Raw genomic sequence first — 17,389 nt, forward strand, 5'->3', positions numbered from 1 at the left:
GCGCACCTACTAAAATAATATCCGTTATAAAGACTTCATATTGAGAGATAAAGAAAAAGAGAAAAAGAAAGGGAATGACATTTGTAAAGATTTTATTATTAAGCTTATTATATAGGTACATAAATTCAGTAACGTTAATGATAACATGTTAATTACGAGCCTTATACTCGATGAGTAATCACATTGCAGAAAGAGAGCTTTACATATATGCACGCTTTACATATCTGCACATTCAAACATTAATCTTCGGTTTATTTCATATTGATCTTCAATGATCTAAGGTGACTTTAAAAAGTAACAGTTTTATATACTTCTTTCCTAAATTCTCTTAAGATTTTCAAGAATATCGCGATACACCTTGTTAAATACGATTTAAAATCATTGTAGTTAATAAAATAAGAATATTTGTTTCTGCTTTTCATTTAGTTTTCACAAATGGAGATTTTTCTCGCGAGAAAAATACAGAATGCCGTGAAAACGTTTTATATCAAAGATTCATTGTCAGGTAATAATTGGTGTTAATATATGTGTGCGTCTATATAATCAATATGATATATTTAGTATACTTTTCTCTCAGTGTAAGGAGAAATCCAAATTCCTAAACGTCCTTTTTTTCTAATATTCTAGTAAAAGTTATATTTATTTCAAAGAAGTACAGTTATTTAGATCTTATCTTAGATTAAAACTAAATCTTAGATTAAATCAAGCTAATATCTGCGCTATGAAACTAAATATAAAAATAGTAATTTCTCATATTTGAAATGTTATTTGTCTTTTCATTACAATGCAATATACTTGAAAGTACTACGAAAATATAATTTCAAATATTAATTGGATTAAGAATTTAAGAACAGAAGTTTTATTTATAATAACATTAATAACCTTATCTTTTTCCATCATTATCAAAAAAGTAAACTTGTTAATTTGGTATATTAAAAAAACATCAGAAGTGTAAAAAATACGTTATTAAATTTAATGTAAGAACTTGTGCATGAATATACAGCTTAAATATAATACGTATTCTTAATAGTAATACTACAAATATTATAGAAAAGTACGAATGGCGCCAAGGTCGAACTGAAAGAAAAATTCGAGAAATAATTATCGGAGAACCTCATATTTGTCACATATAATTTTAGTATAGCATATTTATGTACATACAAATTTGCACGTACATAAATGAAATATTGAATTCATTCATAAATAAATTCCATTTCTTTTTATATGACGTGGTTGTAATGGGTTGGAACGATTTAGTATCTTTGCTTTTTTGTTGTGTGTGAATTTTGTTGTACCTAATAAAACTTCGTCATCAAAGTCAGAATAATGATCAGTCCATAGTTTATCTTTCAAAGTTATGTCTCCCCAAAGGAAACTTTCCAAACCGCTTTCGTTCTGCTCGATTTGTTACGACACTTTCACATACACTTCAATTTTTTTAAATCTCGCTACAGTACGTTCCCGTATAAATTCCCAAGGCATTATGTGACGTATATATACTTTCAAATCCTTTATTTTAAGATTTTACTTTAACAATCGTATACGATATGCACCATATTACAGTGATTTGCAATTGTGGGACTTTTTACCATCAAGTAAAAATAAAAATTATTAAGTGAAATTAGAACTTGGAATTTTCAGAAAAGATAAATTATTATTACCTGCAGCGGAACTTATTTATGAATCAATCTAATATATAAATTCGAAAATTGAGGGTTTTATATTGGAGATATCTGTATTATAAATCAATCTAATAAACATTTAGATAATAGAAAATTCAGTTTGTTGCTGCCAAAGTAAAAATAAAACAACTTTGCTATTCGATCTTATTAATAACTTTGTTATCTTCTTATTGATAGTTTAAAAGAGTAATTTCAATTTTCATGTCTCAAACCTCCGAATCTTTTCGCTACTTTCTCTATTCAGTCCAACCTTGAATGGCATTTGTATATACAGTCATTATCACTAGATCAGTGAGCGGACAGCCGAGTTTTTTTTCAGAAGAGTGATTACTATGAATTCCCCAATTGAAAAAGATAATTGAGGATTACTGACTTCAGAACGATTGAAAATTATGCATTTATTGAAATTAATTCAATTTTTTTATTGAAAAAGCTTATCGATTAGCTGGATAAAATCGATTATATTTACGTTCTATTATGTTTTCGAACTCGGCCGCCGCTGAGGAAATATTGCATTCAAATAGATTTTTGTTCCTTCGGAGATTACCTTTTGAAAACTATCATATAGTCATCGAAAGGTTTCTTTATTTTGACTTGTACTTTGCCTCATCTGGAAAAGCTTCCCTGGGCGGTATGAGACTAAGCATCATTATGTGGCGCGCATAATTCCGCGAATTACGGAATTGCGTGTCGGTACCGTGGATGCGGTCTAAAACGCCAAGCACACCGTAGCATTGGTTGAATCTGAAAGTGTTCATTTAAAGCAATTATTATACTAAATCAATTGTATAATCAAATATAACAACTATAAATCTTCATGTGAAACTTAGTACGACGGTCATATCTTACGTTATATAATCTATTCAAGGATTTATAATAAATTGAAATCGTTGTAATGTGATTTAAAAATAAAAGATTTTGACAATTACTTTAAGTGATGAAAGTCATGCGCTTCCGGCGATGGGAAGAACGGTAAATGATAGCCGGAGTGTGCATTCAACGTCGAAAGAATCGCAAGCGAGAACCAAATCCAGGCAGTGGCCACATGGGAACCCATGATGAATACACCCAAGAAAGGTGGAAGTAGATTCGAGCCGATGTTTTCCAAAGGATGACAATACAACGCGGTGACGGCTATGGGCGCAGTCCATTCGTGATGCTGCTTATGTATATATTTGTATAGGGAGCGCTTATGAAGAAATCTGCAAAATGATTTAGTAATAGTAAATATTTTAACGATATCTGAGTATAAATATCTATGGTATAATATACCAAATATAAATGTCTAATACCTATTAAATGCAACTCTCTAATTTTAAGACCGATCTAATATTTTACGTGATCTTCAAATGAGACAAAGAAAACAAGTGTTGATTATTTATTAGTTATTTGTAATTTAATTAGTAATTGGTGATATTTATATAAAAATCGGATATATATCGGAAAATTTTGTCTGAAACAACTCTTATTAAAAGGTTAATTAAGTATCATCTGTATTCATATCTGTGTCTCCATAATTTCAGCTTAAAGGTTAAAATATGTTGATAAGTGTATCAAGTTAATATGTAAATAGACATTGCTACTATTTCACAGATTTGCATATTTTTTATGCATTTAATGGCTTGTCAAATAGAAAAAAAATGCAATTTTCAAGCATGGAAAGACTAATCAGAATTCATATAGGTATAGTACCCACAAAATTAAATTGCGCTAGTCGACTCTGAATTCAGAATGCCTTCCTGATACATATTACAACTCGCATATATTTACATATACATACATATGCATAAAATGTAAACCATTGCAAAAATAACTGAAATTTAAGTAAATAGTTATCTCGTTTTTTAGTAATTTATTTGTATAAAAATGCTAATATTAAACGTATATTTTTTATTTAATGATATTTCTTGGAGGAAAATAAAATTCATGAAAATATTTTTTTGGTAATTATATAGAAATGCAATGACACTTTTGCATTTATTACTTGTAAATGTTATAAAATTACTTGTAAATACTTGTAAAATTTATAAAGTTTTTAATAGCTACTTTCTTTTATAGAATATCTTGATATTATATATGGAAAAAGTGATAACAAATAATGATTTTTCTCGAAATTCTTGAATTAAATTGACTTCAAATTTTTCAATAACATCAAAGACGAATACCGCAGTTAAAGTGCGATTTTCTCATTATTTTGGCCGTAATACGAATTTTATCATTCGTAAGTTCACGGCTCTCCACCGTGTCTCCTGTCAACCTTTAAAATTCTATTATTAAATATATTCATACATATTTATGAATTTATACATATCAACTTTTTTTCTACCTGTTCGCCAGATATCAATTCCGACACTATTAGTCAACAACATTGGCGGCAAAACAAAATTACGCATAAGATTTATCGAATTCAATTAATGTTATGCATGAATTACTGGATTAGTGACGTCCTGACGTACCTGTGCGAGTAATAAAAGCCAATTTCCTCGCATAATATGTGAATCGCGATCTCGGCCAGCACCCAGTGGAAGGTCGGTAGCTCGCGCACCGGAGGGTAACCGCGCCATTCCATGAAGTAATAGCCGAGATACATAATGGGTAAGCCGACGACGATCTGATTGAACAGTACTTGAGCGATCACTTTGCATAACTCCCTTTTGTCCACTGGCTCGTTCGTGCCGGGCTGTATTTTGTATCTGCGCAGCGCTGCTGGCCGGTTGGTGAGGTCTAGGATAGTGTAAATTCCACCGACAATCCAGTAAACCGCGATCGTCAACACTAAGGATCCTGCAATACGGCAATAAATAATATAAATATACATATGTATATATGAGACTATTTATAAATAATGTTTAGTGATGCAAATTCGAGCACTGCAAAGTGCTCTTTCCTCTTTCGTCTACATGAATTTCCAACAATGCTCGTGAACATATAAATGTACTATCCGATAATATGAGAATCGTGAAAAACAGCAGATAGTGCAATTGACATAAAAATGTGACAAATATAATAAATCTATACAAAAATACGAGTTATCTTAGAATTTCTAATTTTTATGTTGTTGAAAAATTTGAAGTCAATTTTATTTAAGAATTTCGAGAAAAATAATTATTTATTATCGCTTTTTCCATATATAATATCAAGATATTCTATAAAAAAAGTTAGCTATCAAAAACTTTAGTTTATAAAAATCCTGCAATTACTTAACGTTTCAATTTAAAAGAAGTTTAAATTAGTCAAAGAATTTGCAATCGAAACTAATAATCCTTATATATATAAATTATTTATCTATTCTTTTCTGTATTAAGATGTAATATGCTCAGCGCGGACAAAACAGTATGCTACCATACATCTTCTGAGTTTGTAAGAACTAATATGTAGATCACAAACTTACCGTAAACCCATAGCGTGACAGGATCATCTCCAAATTTATCCAAAATTTTATCCCACTGAGCTTGCCAAAAGTCGCCGGATGCACCCCAGAATCTTTGTAAATGCCTGAAATTTCTTCTTCATTAGTAAAATTAAAAAAAAAAAGTAAATTCATCAGTAGAATAGCATACTGAAGAATTTATTTAGTTTTGCAAAGATAAATAATTTTTTTACGTAATATCAAAATTATTTATTTTTTGAACTGTCTACATAGGATGTTCGCAAGCGAAAAATTTTAATTTGTTATCAATGTATAAAAGTTATCAATGTCAGCTGAAAATTTAAGAGATTATTTGACCTTCTTTATCGAACTACGAATATTCGATTACTTTCTTAAGTATTCAAAAAATATTAGATGCGCAAATTAATTCGGTGTTTCTTAAAAAATTAAAGATTTATTTTTAAAAAATTATAGTAATTATTAAAATAATTTCCATTGTTATCAATTTTATACGCTACTGATCGTGCAAATTTCGAATTCTATCGCGATTTAAAACTTGATAGCTTTAAAGTGATATTGAGGCATTTTTGGATATTAATTGTCAATTATCTTGAAGTGTATGTTCAAGTGATGCTGTAGCGATTTGATAATTTGAAAGGATCATGTCTGATGAATAAGCCGCGTGAAAGATAAATTCTCACAAGGAGAAGATGACATCCTTTATTGCTTTTGTGAACGAGCGTTGTAAATCCAAATTCCTTTACCGCTTCTTTGACCAGTAAACAGTGTCTTTCGTTTCAACTCATCGCTCAAATTGATGAGTTGTTGTTGGCAACGATTTACTGTGAGTGTTCCGCCTGGATTTAGCAATTCATAATATAGAGTATATGCCTTTCATGTCTCACAAGGCAATACCTTCTTGGCATGGATGTTAAGCTTTGTAGATGTCTGCATTGTTAGATCTATTATACCTATGACATTTTATGCTTAAGATTATTATAATATAGGATCCATCTCTCATCATAATTAGTACAAGAAAGTCTTTCTTTTCTTCTTAGTTTGACAAAGTCGGCCATATTGAAGGTAGGCGTCCATTGCTGTCTTCACTTATAGCGCATGTGGAACTTACTTATTCTTTTTCTGAATTTTTCCTCATCGTAGTCAAATGAAAATAGCTCCTTGCGTGATTTTAAGCTGCGAAGCGAGTTCTTCTTGTGTCTGTGCGGAATTCTTATCCAAAAGTGCAGTTCTCTAAATTTTTTAGACTGGCTAAGATATTCTCGGTCATATTAAAATGTCCATCACGAAATCTCTGATACTTTCATTTTTGCACGTTTTGTAAGTCGCAACACAAAAGCAGAATAAATCATTTCAGCGGTTTCAGTAGCATTTTTTACATTAAATGGAATGCAAAAAGAATGCAGTATCTTAAATGCACCTTATATATCAACAGTCATCAGTATTTATTGCTTTTTTGAGATTATGTTTTTCAACTACTTGAGAACGAGTATTATTAGCACTTTAAATCCAGAAAAAATACGGAAAAACATGTAAAGTATAGTACAGTAATTAGAAACACATGAAACTAGAAATACTGAATTAATTTGCACGCACCTAAATCATGTTTACATTATTTTCTATGCATATGCGATTAGATATAAAGTTGTAGTATAGAAGAGCAATGCAAGAGGAGAAATCGAACAAGAAATATAAATAAAATAAAATTGTATAAAACAATAATTAACATTACATCTAATAGTATAATATAATTATAGATATTATGATCCAGTAGCATCAAATTTTTGCGTCACAAATATCTTTTTGGTTTGGTAATAACTTTCGTTTTGTACTATTAAAGTTTATATTATAGAAATTTTATCGATGGAGAGTTAGGAAGAGGACCAAGAGAGATACGTGATTGTAACTCTGTTTATGTGAATAAAGTAAAACAGAAATGATGCATTGCAATTACCATGTTAGAGAATTACAGAAGGCGGCGAATCCGATCACCACAGTTCCGATAACGAAGAGTACGCTCCTTAAACTTGAAAGAAGCGTTGGCGGAGTCTGATTCTTCGAGGCATCGCCAATAGCCGGGGTTGCTGCAAACAATGATAACCAGTCATATAAGTAGCAGTTATCTTGCAATTAAATCAAAAGTGAAAGCGAAACATAATAATTTGCTAGTGGGATAACGTTGGATTTGCAAGGCTTGTAAAAATTATTGCATTATAAGTTTTATTGCTAAAACCAAATATAGTCTGTTCCGAGCAAATGCGTTTGGTTTTTCCCATCACATTAGCTATTATTATTTTGATAATAAATCCAATAAAATTATTTTCAACAAATAAAGTTAGATAAATATATATGTACCATTTTTGAACAATTTGTTATTAATATGTAAAAGGGCTTATTGGTTGTCTATTTAACATATTTATTACAGAATTTTTTGATCATACAAAAAGTATTAAAATAAATGGATAATTAACTGAAGACTCTCGATATTGAAATTAATAAGTAACAAGGAAAAAATGAGAGAGTCAAATGCGGTTAGCTGTGCGTGAGTCAACGTTACGTAACATTCAATTTAACACTTCAATATATAAAGTTATAAACCGTACGTAAAAAGTATTAAAAGTGTTCGGTTTTAATTTCTTAAATTGAAAATGGAGGCCGTAATTATGTAATTTAATTTTGTATCAAATTTTTGTTATATACGCAGGGGAAGCATTTGGAGGGGGAAAGTGTACGAGATTTTAAGTGTGGATGATTGTGATGTATTGAAACAATCAGAAGTATTAATATAGATTTATTTAACGAGATAAGAATTATCCCCCCTAAGACACTTGTCACAGCGCACTCGTTTATTTTGTTAGAGCGTTCATGCGATGACGCGTTCAGGCATTGCAAAAAGACTGATCAATGGTAATTCCATTATGTAAGACAAATCAGTATTCCCATTGATGTGTGCGACAGGTGTTCAATTCGAAAACTAGTCACGAAGCAAAAGTAAAGCGGAAATTTTCAATTGTCACTTCATATTCATCGTAAAATTCGTTTAACACCTGACAAGATGAGACGACAGCAGAGTGATAGAAAGTAATTCAATTTTCGGAAGACGCAGTTGTAAGCCAGATTGTTTTGAAACACCAAAATACATATAAATAAACATTAAAGAATTCCAACACATTAAATTTCATAGATGCAAATATGAAAAGATTGGCTTTTAATAAGATTATAATATATTCCTGATGCTTATTTCGGAGAATATTTAATGTTAATATATGTATAAAAATTTCCAGAAAAAAACTGAAATTTTATTTTAAATTCTTATTGGGTAAAGATAAATATCAAACCGATTAAAATATTTGTAGGAACAACAGTGATGACGTTTTTGGACACCTATTTACCTATTTATAGATTTTATATGTAAAAATATCAATACACTAACAATTTTCGAGTTATAAGCAACTCAAAGAAAGAAATTTTCGAACTAAATTTTAGAGAGCCAAGTGGATAACAAAACTACAGTCTTTATATAATTTCAGGCAAAGTATATTTTAAGAGAATTTTAACTTAATAATAAAATATAATATTATGTAACATAAAAACTCTGAAAAGTTACAATAAATAATCTTTTCTAGTTTTTGGTAAAGTTGTTTCTAAATTAGACAAAAAATTTAACATTAAAAAGATAAATCCAGTGATTTTGTGAGACATCCTACACGGAAAGAACGGTTTTGCTGAAGTACCTAAAAATTTAGCTAGATATATAGAGCTGAAAATAATTTTGTTGCACCATCAAAATAATTATAGTAGGTCGCTGAAGTATGTTTTAGCAATCAGCTTGAGTGTTCTACATAATAATTTTGATGGTGCAACCAAATTATCTGTATACTTCAGTAAAAAACCGTTCTTTCCGTGTAAGTATAATATAAAGAGAGGCGAAGAAAATAATGTGATATATCTGGTCACTGATTACAGTTATCTGTCATACCCAATTATAATGTTGTATTTAATTGTATATAAACGCATTACACGTTATAAAAAAAATGTAATTACTCAATAATTACAACATCTGCGTCTTTGTATTTGATCAATTTTTTTCCGCATGGAATGTTACAATCTTTATGTGACATTCCGCGCGTCTGGAAAATCTTTATAATTTCTTAATCTCTGAAAAATCCTAAAATATTGTTTAACAAAGAAAATATAATGTGTCGGACAAAAACTTTTTTAAAATTTAAATATAAAGTTTTATATGAGATTTTTATTAAAAAAAGACCGTAAAAGACAGATAATTATAATTATACAATGTAATATATTCTATATATTCTGATGCGATAAAAAAAAAAAACAAATTAATAAATGTAACGTAAATGAAGAAATAAAGCAAAATGAAGATATCTAAAATAAACTGATTTATCATTTTGTGAAGAAATAATTATCATTGCAGTAAATGTGATGACGATAGTATAAGGAAACTTTGTACCATCGAGCAAGACTTTAATGATGGCTATATTATACATTTTTTACGCTTTTTTCTATTCAGTCTCATCTATTTACATCATTAATTACGTTTTTTTTCGCAAAATTGCAACATCTTAACGTTTTATGCATAGAAAAAATTAAAATTTTGAAAAATGTAGAATAAAGAATGAAGATATTATAATTGTGATTTCACTACGTATTTTATCGAAAAGATATCTAATATTACCTACATAAATATAATTCGTAACGTTCAAATGTGAAGTACAGGATAACTTGAATTTTATATGCTCATGTAGCGCTATATTAGCGCCAAAATAATAATATTACCTATTAGCATTTATTTAAAATATTTATGTCCGAATAGAATCAGTAAGAAAGAGAAGAAATAGAGGAGAATATCCCATGATAAAAAGCTAAGCATAAGAGATGGAACTTAAAAATCCAGAGAAAAAAAAAGGCAGTACTGATTATATTCAAGAAAATATTTACTACGACACTGAATGCAATATTGATAAGAACTGTTATTTGTGACTTATGCATCAGTACACATGTACTTAGTTCGTGTTATATAATTTAAACGCGCGTTCTCGTAGTTATTTATTTATTTATTTATTGTATCGAATTCTGAGATATCGATCAATCGAAACGCAATAACGCGACGTGAATAGACTTCTTCAATAATACGCAGGCTGTTTCTAAGAAAGACGAAGTCAGAACATTAGTCGTAAGTCGTAATGATAGGCAGCAAGCGTAATATTTTTACATCTATTGAGAATGATTATACGATTATACGCATATCTATAGAGCATACAGTAATTTGCTCAGAGCAATCTCCATGTGCGTCAAGATGTTAGCGCGATAACTTCGGGAATTGTATAGACTATCTAATAACTGAAATGCCACTTTATCAGCACTACTTATCTATTCCCAAGTATCTTGTTACTTTGAGCAGCTTGATCAACGAAACAAGAGTGTATCTCCAGTTAATAGTAAACAAAGAAAAAGTTGGTCTTATGGTTAATATTAATAATTAGAAATTCTTGGAAAGGAAAACATAGGTAACAAGAATTTACTTCGATCAATATCATAAATTGACTTGAACTTGAGAAAATTTAATTTAAGAATTGCAAAGATATCTAATATCGGAAATAAAAAAATTGAATGCAATGGCGAATTCGTTAAACTTTTGAGATCGATTCTGGATACAGCGCAGCTAATATCACTTTAAAAAGCCTGCAGCACACAAAGAAAATTTATTAATAGATTCACGATAAGATGAAGAGCAACAAAAGCAAAGTACAAATTCCATTCTTCTCAATGAAAGAAATATTGCCGTCCTTGTATACGCAGGTGACTAAAACGTTTGTTAATAAAATTGCTTTTATTATTGATCAAGTATACCTCCGTAAAGAAACGCATTATCTAAATTAAAAGAAAAAACTGGTCTTCGTTTTACGACATGAATATAAATTTCTCGGACAATGCATTAAATTTGCATATATAAAAACGGAACATTCATTCCGTTTTAGCGCTTCTAGATGCGTAAAAACAATCACAGTAATGGCAAAATGAAAACAAGACAATTTTCTACCATTTCCTCATTAAGTCTCCACAAAATTCTTCAAAAACTCTGATTTCTCCAGACAGGAGACAAGTTGCAAAAAATTCCAGAAGATATTAGTATTATTCCAAGTAAATATCTCTATTATTATAATAAATAATCAAAACGTTCAAAATACACGGTAGCCTAAAAAAGTTTAAATTAACAATGCTCTTACAGTGGCTTACATCATACACAACATATATACATATGTGTACTATTTTCGACTGATTATGGGTAATTCAGGCAGCTGTTTCGTAATAACTTTTTTTAGAAACTTATAATTGTATAATTGTTTTTTACACATTTAATGTGGAAGAAACAAAGTGCCTATTTAAGCGCCTGAGAAAAAGTCACTTTCTTAAGCACTTAAATATTTACAGATTAATTCCCGTTAGTTCCACGCAAATGGAATGCTGTGTCGTGAAATAAGAACAGTTTTGTCAATTATCGAGCATCGTCAGCACTCACTTTTGCACTCCGACTTTAGTAAAGCACGTCGAATTCTCTGCAGCCAAAACATTGTCCTAAAACGAGTGATAGCGCTGAAACTGGTTTCTCAAGTGGCTCCAGACTGAACGCGTTGTGCTCGCCGATCATTCACCGCTGCTGACCGCTGCAGCTCGTGTCGTTAAACGAGACGCACTGACCAGCAACGATTCACGACTCGCCAGCAAAGGCCCGAGGACGACGCGTCCGTACGTCCGTACCCGTTGCTCCGGCGCCTCCAATTTCCTTTGTTTACGCCGCGAGTAAGGTAGGGATGCCCACGATAATTCGATGGTGTCGTGACCGAAATGGATAATTTTTGGCATTTTCTTTTCTACGATTACGAGTGCGACCTTATTTTGACTATATGGTTATCGAAATAATGATACCGTTGTAGATATCGAGTACGCTCTTTTTTCAACACAAACCATATGCATGTGGGCCTTATTTCTTTCAAAAAACAAGAAATAAAATAATCACATTTTGCACTAAATATAAAATATAGATGAACCTGAACATTTTTAATATGCCAGCATATAGTTGTTGCGAAATAAAGATATTGTATTTTCAATATAAATACTTTTCAAATTTAATATACAATATAGCAATAAACATAAGACACATTTTGCTTTTAATACTAATTATTTTCTAATACTTTTTTCCGATATTAGATAAGCAGTATAAAAGAACATATTAATGCGTTGAATTAAAAAAAAAATTTAATTTTGCAAACTTTCTTCTTTATTAAAAATGCAGAATGTGTGTACCTAATATTCATACTTCTAATATTCCCTATCAAAAATAGAAAGTCAATAATTTACTGATTTTAGATAAAACTTAGAACTTTGTCGATACATCACGGAATTCTTTTTGTTCAAGAAGAGGTGTATAAAATAGTAGATTTGGATTTTAATAATTTTTAATAGCAATCTTTTATTTTGTCGTTCGTTGGCCTAAAGTAGTGAAAATTGCAATTTTGACAATTAAAAAACGAGACACAGTGAAATTTTTTATTTTTTTCTTCGCGCTCTTATAAGGACAAAATTCGCACGTGTACCATGTTAACTCTGTTAGTTAACCTAGTTAGTTAACCTGTTAGTAGAGCTTTTCATTATCGTGAAAGTAACTGTGAAAAAGAACGGTTTCTTTCGAAAGTCCACTATATCAAACGAGTATTTAGAAGAGTGCATGTGGCAAGTAAGTTGTATTGGTAGCTATATACGTAAAAACAGCGGTATTTAATGATAGATTATCGATATCTGAACGTATTAAACAATTTAAACATCAATTCCGGTGAAAGAGCCATCGCGTTATATGCGAGACATCAAACGAGATATGCACTGTACGAGAATTTATCCGGAAGAAAACTTACTTCTATGTCTTCAACAGATAATAAAGATTCTCTGTTATTGCAGGACTTCTCGACGCCATATTCTATATCAAAATAATTTTAAATCAGGTACACATTTTATTAATTTGTAATTTTTGTCAAGCGTATATTTTTGTCAAAACTACATTTATTTTCAGTTTTATCACGGTTTCACAAGAACAATAATAGATATTATATGTCCCTTTAAATCTTTTTTAATTAAATTTTCAACAAACTATATTTAAATATTAAAAAATTTTGTTCAAAACAAACTTTAATGGAAATAGATGAAGATATTCCTTTAGACAGAAGATTGATAGCACATTATACTGATAGCAAAATGCACATTGTTTGAGTGACAAATTATATTGATATAAAATTGATTGATATGAAACCTTTGTGTACCAAACATCCTTTACGTAAATAACATAAAATGATTTCCTACTTGAAACATGATAATATCTTAAGTATCAAGTAATCGATACTTATAATGTCAGTTGATAAAAAACAAAATAGATAACATCTTTTGGAAGTGCAGTGAGAAATTAAATATTAAATTAAATTAAATACCAGTATAGTAATTATTGCACAATTATTAGGAAAAAAGAAATGCGTCGCGAGATGATAAGAGTTTCAATTTATTAATATTACTATATATTTTTGGAAAATTGTGTCTTATTTATCTTGAAAATAATATTAATAATAATAAACTTATGAAATTGAAAATATTGCTAAAATTAATGTACATCAGCTTATCTATTTATATATTAGCATCTATTTAGCATATTGTTTAAATTTATCAAGTATTTATCTTTTTCTTCGCCGTGATTGTTTAACGTTCGTTGGCTATCATGTCAGCCATTATCATGATTGTCCTGGAGAAGAATAATGAGATGAAAAATTCTTTTTTGTCGGCCTGTGTTATTAGAAACTAATGTTGATGTGATCAAGCCATAATACTGCTTGTGTTGGAAGTCTGCAGTCGTGTGCATTGTCTTGTGCAATCATGTACAGTCTCATCTGCGATAATGCGATAAGATTTCATTTGTTGTGCTCTCATATCAACGAATACGATGTCTCATTTAGCATAATTGTAAATAAATTCTACGTTCTTAGCGAGAATTGATTCACAATTCTTTTTGCATTAGCGTCAGTGTCAAGCGTCCAGCCTTTTTCTATCACTAAATTTATTTTTACTAAGATAATGGATTTTATGGGGCAATTTAATAGATTAACATTATCAGATTTATTACGTTGTTGTGACGCGTAATCTGTTTCTCTATCTTAGAAATCTATATATACCTATCGGTTATTTTAAAAGCTCTCTAAATCCAATTTTTATGAATACTTTTTTGAGAGAGACAACGAGAAACCTCAATGACTTTTGATTTTTGTTCTCTGTCGCCCAAGATAAAAATTGACGAACTTCAGAAGAGACAAGAAACATCACGTTACGCGACGGAATTGCGAAATACGAGATAGTCGCAAAGAGGTAAGAGCAGAAAACAGGAAGCAAAGAACACATTGTAGATCAGGCTTAAGAGTTACTTGCCAAAAAAGTAATTTTTTTCGGCTTACGTAATTAAGTAAAACTTTTTTCCTTCATATTCTCTATATATTAATGGCAAGGAATTATCATAATAGAGGAAGAAAAAAACGAATATAATGTTCTATTTAAGTAAAGAAAAGAATATGGAATAAAAAAAATTAAAACTTCAAAGTCATAACTCGAGAGAATAATTTGTATTAAATAATGCGATTCATAAAACGTTGATATGGAAAAAGGATATCATCACATCTTATAAGTCATCATATCTTTTATGATGGAAATATGCCGAAAACTTGTAGATTACCAAAATTGTCGCGTGTTTAACGTAAATTATGAGTGAAATTCAATATGAATGCATGCAAACAAAGTACTGAAAATGACATAAATCTCTAAACCGCAAAGAATATTAATTTTAGAAGGAAGCGAAAAACAAAAATTTGAGAAATTCTACAATTTCAATTAATAATTTGCTCCAACAGCATTACCGCAATTTTTTATGTAAAACAATTATCATTTGTGTGTTTATGCCTAAGAGCAACTGGAGAAGCATTCCTCGTTGTAAGTATAAAATAGGGGAAGAAAAAAAGGAGGATACAAAATAAAGTTTTGTTTTGAATAAAAAAGAAAAGCGTCGAACAGAAAAATAAAAACTTGAAAATCATTGTTCGTGAAAGAATGATTTGTAACTATAACGTGACTCATAAAATCAAGTTAGCTACCTGAGTATCAAGTTAGTTCGGTTACAAGATTTATTCTATAAGAAGCTTATAGAAGATTTACAGATCGGTGCGCAGTTGTACATGGTAAACAACATATATTACGTAATTCTACACTTAATTAACATATACATGTACATGTAAGTATATACGCCATATATTATACAGAAACGACAAGATTGGGTTCGATTGTTATATAACGAAAGTAGATTTGGTCCTCATCGTCAGGGACGAGCTCGAATAAATTTTCCGTAATTTTGGAGGGAGATGGAACAAAGTATAGCGGACCAATTCCCTTTCTGAATATAGTCAAATCGCTCGAGATTAGTTTCCCCAAATAGAGTCATAGACGTCGTAATATGATACATATATCCATCACCGGACTCGTTTCCAGTAGAATGAACTTTCGGAGTTAGCTTCGGAATTTAACGCACAAAAGCGTCCGTGACGCGGATCCGTGAGCGAAATATCGATGTTACGGATAGTACCGCGACACTCCGTTTCAGACACCATCGAGGAGGACGGAAAGCGGGTCAAGCCCTCGCGATGAAAACAGCAAATTTCGTCATTATTGATCAAATGGATATTCGCCGCGGTTATCGTGCGAAGCCTCTAATTTTTTTTTTTTTTTCACGCGAGGCGCTCGCGCGTTTTCCACCACCTCGTGCCTTCCTGAAATGATGCAAAGCGAGCGAGGCCGCTCCCACGCGGTACATAAGCCTAAGCCTCCGCTCTTTCTGGGAAATGCAACCGGAAATATGCGCGATAACGCTTCTCCGCGGAAAGTTCGCGCCTTTAATTCTACTCTCTCGAGTCCTTCGAGAGTCGCGCTCTGTATCCTCGAGTAGGACCGAGAAGAAATCCTCGCCTCGTCGAGTCAGGGGGGAAAGAGAGAGAGAGCGAGCGAGCGAGCTCTCGCGTGGAAAGCTCCGGCTCCTCGTCACGGTGTCACAGCTCCCGTTTGCGTGCTCAATGAAGCGCGAGAACAGGAATATTGAGCCCCCCGCGCCGCGACGAGAAGCGCGAGGCCTCAAAATGGCTCGCTCGCGCGCCGCGCCGGGGTCGGGATTTCCAGGTCACGGCGGAAGTCATTTAGGAGATCATCGCGCGATGGGTTTTTTTCCCCCCTCGCCGTGAGAGACGGGAGGGAGGTGGAGCGTGCTTTTCGACGTCGTCGGTCGTCGCGCGCTTCAAACGCGGACGCGCTCCTCTCTCGCGCGTACATACGTCCTCGCGCGACTTCCTTCCCAGCTCCGTTCGTCCTCGTTCGTGAACGAGAGAGGAGCAGCGTTCTCGAGTGGGAGAGACGGGGGATTCCGGGGGAGGGGGGGGGGAGAATGCTGTCCTCGAGCGCGACTAACAGGAATCCCGTGACTTCCCCGAGGCGCGAGATCGCGTAATTGTCCTACCTTTGCACAGCCGCTGCACGTCCATCTCGTCTCGCACACACACGGCGGCGGTGCGTCAAACAACTGGAAAACTACGCGCTGGCGCTGCTTCTCGGCGGGCACGGGGCACGGGGGCACGGGGGCACGCGGGCAGGCGCGACGCGACGCGACGACCGCGACGTGTGCAGCGGATAGTCGATAGGCAACGACGCCGGTGAACGACGGCGACGGCGATGACGCGAGCGGCGGCGCCGCGCGCCGCGCGACTCTCTCACCTTCTCGCGCGGCGTCGACGCCGAGAATGTGCAGCGTGTCCTGGTGGTACGGATGCGCCGAAGCGATCGATCAAACCTCTTGAAATTTATTATATCTTGCGTTATCTCGACAATTACATATTTTCGCGCTTCTCGTATATTATATTTTTACAAATAAAACGTATACTATAAAGGCTGCGTTCCTTTTGATGCTTTCAGCGCTGTAAGCATTATTCTATCTCCGTTGCACATTGAATATCAAATAGAGATGGAGCGACGCTTTCAGCGCTGAAAGCGTCAAAAGGAACGCAGCCAAAGTCTATTTAATTCGTAAAATGTTCGACTTGCTGGCTTCATGCTCAAGTAAAAAAATCATCCCCGTTAATTTTCCTTTTAATTAGACCGCCACGCTTGACGGTGCGAAAGTAGTACGAACATAGGTGTTTTAAGCCCTAAGCCCTAAAAAATTGACCGATCAATT

The 17,389-nt window shown here is 32.7% G+C and overlaps 1 protein-coding gene across 4 annotated transcripts; it reads right to left on the reverse strand.

The window, feature by feature from the left end:
* Positions 1–75: 75 nt before the first annotated feature.
* LOC139809976 (fatty acid hydroxylase domain-containing protein 2) lies at positions 76–16,836 on the reverse strand. 4 transcript variants are annotated; one of them, XM_071773304.1, is made up of 7 exons: positions 11,615–11,806; positions 7,025–7,154; positions 5,074–5,177; positions 4,139–4,466; positions 2,612–2,884; positions 2,230–2,426; positions 76–1,077 (listed from the first exon to the last, which is right to left on the reverse strand). In XM_071773304.1, the coding sequence occupies exons 1-6, from the start codon at positions 11,664–11,666 to the stop codon at positions 2,267–2,269; spliced, it is 1,047 nt and encodes a 348-aa protein (XP_071629405.1). In that variant the 5' UTR covers positions 11,667–11,806; the 3' UTR covers positions 76–1,077; positions 2,230–2,266. The 4 variants fall into 4 exon arrangements, with proteins under 4 accessions (XP_071629405.1, XP_071629406.1, XP_071629404.1 ...); XM_071773305.1 differs by lacking the exon at positions 11,615–11,806 and adding an exon at positions 16,676–16,836 and having other exon boundaries at positions 76–2,426; XM_071773303.1 differs by having other exon boundaries at positions 76–2,426.
* Positions 16,837–17,389: the final 553 nt, after the last annotated feature.

Source organism: Temnothorax longispinosus, chromosome 3 (genome assembly GCF_030848805.1).
Source record: "Temnothorax longispinosus isolate EJ_2023e chromosome 3, Tlon_JGU_v1, whole genome shotgun sequence".
Taxonomy (NCBI): Eukaryota; Metazoa; Arthropoda; class Insecta; order Hymenoptera; family Formicidae; genus Temnothorax; species Temnothorax longispinosus.